The sequence below is a fragment of the Lygodium microphyllum genome, chromosome 25 (assembly GCF_053477565.2).
Source record: "Lygodium microphyllum isolate KBCC chromosome 25, Lygodium_microphyllum_v1.1.10, whole genome shotgun sequence".
In the NCBI taxonomy this organism is placed as follows: Eukaryota; Viridiplantae; Streptophyta; class Polypodiopsida; order Schizaeales; family Lygodiaceae; genus Lygodium; species Lygodium microphyllum.
This window is the reverse complement of record NC_141159.1, coordinates 55,856,596-55,863,736: the sequence shown is the minus strand read 5'-3', so window position 1 is coordinate 55,863,736 and position 7,141 is coordinate 55,856,596. Positions and strand designations below refer to the sequence as shown.

The following is a 7,141-nucleotide window of genomic DNA, read 5'->3' as shown; positions in this document are numbered from 1 at the left end:
CGTGATATTTATTATTTATACTCTAGTCTCTAACACATTATATAAACATATCTCATTTCAAGACTACAAACAGCAAAGAAGATTAAAAAAAAAATGCTAGTGGGGAAGGAAGCCAAGGCAGTAACTTGGGATTTCAAGAGAAAGGGGGGGGGGGTAAAAAATTATTTATTTATTTGAGAAAGGCTTAGGCAAAAGAAAAAAGGGGGAAAAAAAGGCTGATGAGACTTGGGGGAAAAGTACAGGAGGCAAGTGCAAGGGTGGAAGTAGGGAGGGGGGGTCTCCAAGGGAGGGAAGATCTTTCCCCGCCCCGGTAATATATTACTATATATTATATATTATATATATTCAGCTTTTTGGTCATTTTCTATTTTTCCTTTTTCCCGGTTTCTTTTTCCACGGTAGTCTCTTTCGCCTGCTTTGCAGTGATGGGGCGAAGTTGCGGGTACGGCCCCCTTCTGGCAAGGCCGTCCCTTCTCGCCAGCTGTGGCACCTGGCGTCCCGCCTATCATATCCGCCCACGTCAGAGTTCCCTCACACGTGGCACCCGTCCATGAAGGCGGGAAACCGCTTGTGCCCAGTAGGGGCAGTTTCGAGACCGAGGGTGGTTTCGAGACAATCCCCCCAAGGGCTGTTCCAGACATGCTGAGCGCGCCTGTGAAGGTATGAGAGCATTTAATAATAACCAGCGGAAAGGAGGCATCATATCGCTCTTTTAATTTAATAAGCAAGGATCGCATGGAATAATAAAAACTAAAAAAATAAATACAACGTTGCTTCTTATAGCAAACATATCAGACGAAACAAGAAAGGAAAGTGACACAAGTTCACACACACTCTACTCTGCTCTACTCTATGCCTAAAGACACAGACACAGAGAGAGAGAGAGAGAGAGAGGAAGAGACAGAGCCTAGAGCCTAGAGCTCCGGGCTCCCTCGAGCTGTAAATTCTCTGTGCAATGGTAAAAAAACACTTTGGAATAACAACAGCCATTATTGCTGCCTGTGTTGTGCTGCAGCTTTGCGATAGGAAAAGTGTCATTATCGCTGTTTTTTCTCTCGAAAAAATCCAGCTAAATTTCATTGATTCTCTATCTCTCTCTCTCTCTCTCTCTCTCTCTCTCTCTATGGGTCTGTCTCCGTGTCTATCTGTCGCTCTCTCTAGCTCACACATGCGCTCAAACCCACATTGTCCTCACAGGTGACTTGAGTAGAAGAAGCCAGCTCGAGCTCTGAGCGGAGTACCTGCCATGTGCAATTTTTAAGTTATCTGGTAAGAAACATCTTGCATCGCATGTTCCATATACATGCATTCTGTTGTACCAACTGAAAGTGCTTAGCTCGCATGGAGGAATAATGGCTCTCTCTATCGGTGATATGTGAGACAGGCGCTTGTAAACTCTCAAGCATAATCATACCCGCCTGCAACAGTACTTAAAGAGAGCTTGCATTGACCTGTCGGATCAAATCCAGCTCTTCAGAACGAATGACTCAAATGAACTCTGTACTCATTGTGTCTATCATTTGATAACTATTATATGTCTTGTGATGCTTTTAGTGAACTGTTTGTGCAGATTATGCATGGCTTGGGACTCTAATGCTTCCCCTTGGGACTGGGACACGGGGTCAGTTCTTTTGCTTGGCCATGGAGTTGATTTCAACAGTCGGAAGCACAACCATTGGCCAGGGGAAGCTGATTCAGGCTCAGTGAAAGATGGAGGTTCCCACCACTCAGCTGTACTTCAGAATGTCTCAGAGATGGACTCGTCTTCTACGGTTGTACAAAATGGGGGGGCTACTGATTACGCAAATCTGTCATGTCTTGAGCAACACAAGCCACCTGCTAACATTCCTGCTAGTGCCAGCGATGAGGGCTTGCCCATCATTTGGAATGATCACAGTGTCTGTGCGAATGCAAAGGTTGTTACTGCATCCAAGAATGCTGAAAGTAATTGGAAGGGGGTAAATGAAGATGATGCAGGACTTCCGAAGTTGGGAAGTCATTCTAACCATGGGCCTGCACAGCTCAAGTATGAGGCAAGTGAAGTCAAACATAAGAGGAACCTTTCGGAGCCCAAATGTCACGAGGGGAAGCTTACATTTCAACCGGAGCAACAGGGAAAGCTCCAAGGCAGCACAAAAGGAGCCGGAGCTGTATCCACTGATGAGCGGCACAGCAGCACAGCTACAGGCTCAGTTGGCTCTGGTGATTCTTTGATTGGTTTGCATTTAGGAAAGCGGACGTATTTTCAGGATGCAGGTGTTGCTAGACCAAGCCATAAACCTAACACTGCCACCAAGAAGCAACGTGCAAATGCTGCTGGAACACAGCCACCTCGTTGTCAAGTGGATAAATGTGAAACAGATCTCACTTCTGCCAAAGATTACCATCGCAGGCACAAAGTATGTGAGGCACATTCTAAAGCTGGAAAGGTTATGGTTGCAAATCAGGAGAAGCGCTTCTGCCAACAATGCAGCAGGTAGTAGCTGCTGAAGTCGTTCTCCTAGTCTACAGAAAGCTGGCAGTTCTCTTTGAGTAATGGATCATCCATGCTGTATGTCTAATATGGTTTCTTCTCCTAGTCTACTGAAAGCTGGCAGTTCTCTCTTTGAGTAATGGATCATCCATGCTGTATGTCTAATATGGTAGCACAGGAGTGTAATTGGGTGGTAGTGATTAACAATTGTTCATGCTGTCTACCATATTTTGACAGGTGTCCAACTATGTTTACATTTCAATCAAAGGTCATATCATGTAGTTGGATTACAAACTTTATATCTATTTGTTGTACGGCTTTGTGTTCATCACTGGTTTCTGTAGATTTTTTGTTACATGTACTGGGTGAATTTTGATGGATTTGATAATGCCGATTGACATGGCATCTTGCATTTCACCTAGAAGATGTCACATGTAATTTAGGACACCTGTCACCCATTGTCTTAGGTGTGTTACCACTAACCGGGAGGATGGTTTTGATAACATCCAATCAGCCTAGTTGCTTGCGTCTTGCATTACAGATGTGACATGTAACTTAGGATGCCTCCATTGCCTTGGCAATTTGGAGTCTTTAATTGGTTGAAACTGACACTGAGAGATGAAAGCTAGGGCAGCCAATGGGATTGCAACTTGAAGCTAGTTGACGTGCTTCACACTTTATGAATGTGCATGAAGGTGAAGCTTGGTCTGGAGACGAGTCTTGTCATTTGGACTAATTAGGTCATCAGTTTATGGTCAGTTTGGTCATGTATGTGGCTGTATTATCTTCCTGTTGACCACTATGGCTGCTGTGAGTCAGATTTTTGCTCACTAACCAGGCGTTGAAGACCTAGTTCACAAGCAACAGTTGTTTAAGACAGGCTAAAGCCTTCACATTGTAGCAAACACATACAACAGAAGTTAAGCAAAAAATGCTGTTGCTTGTGAATCTGTTGGTCATTACAGTGAGCTCTTGGTTTAGAATGAAGAGCTTGTTCAAGTCTGTTGCAATTATCATGTTGATTGTAGGAACGATTATTCCACAGCTATTAAACATGATCCAAGTTTGGGACAATGTTGTGCATTCTTTCATAACCAGTGAGCCAATTGCCATTCCCAACAGGCCAATGCATCTTCCTGTGCCTCTCCTTGAAGCCCCACTTTGCCAAATAAAAGGGATTATTATAAAGGTGAGTGTGTGGGGTGTTTGAGGGGTCGTGAAAATGACTCAGCAGTCTGCCCTTTCATCCTGTAATTTGTGCAATGCATTGGTATAGGCCACACAGTTGTCCCCTTTCTGGATTTTCTGGTTTGAATACAGCATAGTGCGTGTTTGAAACCTGTCTTCCCTTTCACACCTTGTTTTGAGCAGTGCATTAATGGTAGACCACGCCTTTGGTGATTTCCTGGTTTTCCTACAGCAGTAGAATGGTTGGCAATTCCTCTAGTGTAGTATTATGGTTGTGCCATTGATAACAAGGTGCAAAGAATGCGTGGGAAAGTAAGCGTATCCCTTGCCAGACCATTACCCCATTTCTGGATTCCTGAATTTTATACAACGCTACAATGATTGGGAATTTCTTCTAGTTCAGTTTTCTGGTTGCCATGGACAACAAGGTGAAGTGAAAACATGGGATATTAAGTATGTCCCTCAACAAACTCTAGCTGGAGCTGTACACTGGATCAAAATTATGTCATAATACTTGTTTGGAAGTGCTAAATTGCTCTAAATGCAGTGTCTCTCTTTTATCGTGGAAGTGTAAAGGAAAAGGTGGTAGTAAAAGCATTTTGATATGTCAAAAGACTTCTAATAGTTGCTCTTTCAATTTTGGTATTGATACTTAGGGTGGTTTTTCATATATCTCATTGGACACAAGTTGTTTGCACCTTTGTTGTAAGACAACTAAACATGATAGTTATCACAGGTTTCATGTCTTGTCCGAGTTTGATGAGGCTAAACGAAGTTGTCGAAGACGGCTTGCAGGTCACAATGAGCGTCGAAGGAAGCCTCAAATTGATACAACAATTTTAAATTCACGGCTGCCTTCTACTTTTCATGGTATGCATGCATTGTGATGTTGTGATTATTGGACCAAACATGGATAATTAATCCAAGTGACAACTGGTGTAGCCCTTTGATTTACTATTTTGGGGTGCTATGAAGTACTAAGAGAGTGCCTTGAGTTTTTATGAAGTAATTTATGTAAATGTCCTCTTTAGGTAGTCGGCTTGTCAATTATATTGGTTTAAGCTTTATGCATTCCTATTCTTCTAGATTGGTTGTGTTTCTTTTGTTTTCATCTTGTAGTACTTGTAGCAATTGCTTGCTCTTGGCATTTCTCTCACTCTTCTTGTTTGTTTTGATCAAAAGGTAGTTGGCAACATTCAATTAGATCTCATTTCAATAGTCCTTTAGAGAATTTCTTATGCATCAGTTTGCATGTGTCAGTGCAATTTTTGTAGGAATTATGCAAATACACAACACTCAAAACAAGGGGGCTTTTGATGGAGCTTCTCAGCAATCATGTGGCAAGTTTCTTGCACAAAGATTTGGGAAATTCTTTAAGTTGTTTGATAGATTTTCATCTCGACTTTTCAAACACTCCATATTTTTCAATTGGCCAGATGCTGGGCTTTGTGGAGCATTTAGGCTCAAAGGAACCGTCTACTCTTTGGCCATAGTCTTGACTCATTCTAGACCTATGATGACTTTTGATGCTTGTTGCAACAATCTCTATGTGATAGTTGCCATGTGGGTGATTTGGACACCTTTCATATGGATGTGTTTTGTTGTTTTTTGATGTTTTGATTAGAATAGAGTGTCATGATGTGTTTCCTACTTGTACATTAATGAGATAATGAAGAGCGGCTTCACAAAAACAATGTCAATACACCTATTTGTAGAGAGATTCATCAAGTTCTTTTGATTATTCAGCATGTTTTTATCTTACCTATCAAAATGCTTCAAGTTTTTCAATTGAGTTGGATTTTGGGCGTTGTGGATGATTTGGATTCAAGGGAACTATGCATTCTTGGGAGTTTAGTCATTTCATCCTTGCAACTACTCTTAATGCCTTGCATTGATGATCCTTATATGATATTTGCCATGTTTTTGACATATATATTTCTTGTGCTTTTGCTAATGCTTTTGGCTTTTTTGAATAGACATTGTCATGAAGCTTACTCCCCATGTACATTAATGAGGTAACGAAGTGTTACATGAAACTATTGGTTTATGTGGATAGATATTTATGGTTTAGGTTTTTGCTACTTGCAAGGCTCACATTATTAGAGTTGATCTATTTGATTGAGCTGGTTATCGTTAGAAATCTCTTTTCTTGGGAAATTTAAAAGGAAAGAAAGCAAACATGCAAAAGCTATCTTAGGCTTTTTATCTTAGCCTCTAGGGTTGGTTCCCATGCCATCACCAATCTATAAGTCTTTTATCTTCATGAACCTAGTCTTGTCATCATGGGAATTCATATAATGTCGCTAGGTAGGTGCCGCAATATACCTCAATTTATGATAGCTACATTTAGTTTTGTATCTCCAACATTGCAAAGGTATTGTATGTTTAGCCCATGTCTTTGTGATATCTCATTATCCCTCATGATATATCCTTGCACTAGAGCTCTAAAGTACTCAAACTCCAAGCCTCGAGTACACCCTGCTATCACATACTCTCAAACAGGCTTCATAATAACATTTGCAACTCCAAGGAAAAACCATACTACTCATGGAGAAAAACCCGAGGTATTGTTGTAGGACAAAAAGAACAATTGTTGCAAGAGGCCATTTGATTCTTGCTTGCCTTAAAGAACCTTTGGAGAAAATTTCAAGTGGCTTCAATGGATCCAATGGGTAGAAGAATTGGTGGAATGTCGAAAATTGTTGATGTTTGTTGAAGAAGAGATTAGGCCAAGGAGTGTGAGTTTCTCTTGATAAGAGAACCCTAAGAAGTGGGTGGCTTGAACTTGCCAATGTGAGTGGAGAACCCTAAAATGGGTCATATCTAGTCAAGAATGGATGAGGCAAATCATTGGTTCGACTAGATGATGATAGAGAGGAGCTATCAAAACTCTCTAAATGCATTCTTACCAATGATAGGATATTAGGGACAAGAAGCCATAGTGACAAGGAAGGGTGGCTTTGAGGAGAGTGAAGGAAACCCAATCTAGTGTTTATAGTAGATACAAGAGAGTGTATGACAAATACTAGCAATCCATGGAATCGTGAACATAGAGAATGAAGGAATGATGCTTGAAATCAGATGATGGTACGATGGGCTTCATTTGGACAATTAGGTTGTGCACATGTGTGAATAAGTCAAAATGAGAGTCATGATAGATGTGTGCACATGTGCGAGCAGGCAAACTCTGGATTGAGTAGTGGGGGACATTGATAGAAGTTGTGGTGGACATGTGCAAGTGGGTGCTTGGTGTGAAATTTTGATAATAGACATTAAATTTGCTCTCTAGAATGACTTTTTGTGTCATGCAAGTTAGAGAATTAAACCATTCAATGTCTTGGACTAAGGTTTATAAAAACTTCAACAACTTCAAGTTCATAGGGCTAGGATTTAAGATTGGGACTGGGCAATGGTCAATTCTTGGGCAGTGCTAGACAATTTTCATGTTCCACAATTATTACTTGCTGAAAATTCATGGGT

General features: G+C 41.1%; 1 protein-coding gene across 5 annotated transcripts in view; it reads left to right on the top strand.

Annotated features, from left to right (window-relative positions):
* The first annotated feature begins 809 nt into the window (after positions 1–809).
* The window catches only part of LOC148014241 (uncharacterized), an 84,820-nt gene continuing 78,488 nt past the window's right edge, over positions 810–7,141 (top strand). For 2 of the 5 annotated variants that reach the window (XM_087667313.1, XM_087667317.1), the window contains exons 1-4: positions 810–958; positions 1,198–1,269; positions 1,385–2,476; positions 4,398–4,531. In XM_087667313.1, the coding sequence (XP_087523439.1) occupies positions 1,545–2,476; positions 4,398–4,531 (1,066 nt within the window). In that variant the 5' untranslated portion in view covers positions 810–958; positions 1,198–1,269; positions 1,385–1,544. Of the gene's footprint in view, positions 959–994; positions 1,270–1,384; positions 2,477–4,397; positions 4,532–7,141 lie in introns of those variants that run through there. The other 3 variants (XM_087667316.1, XM_087667315.1, XM_087667314.1) reach the window with 3 other exon arrangements.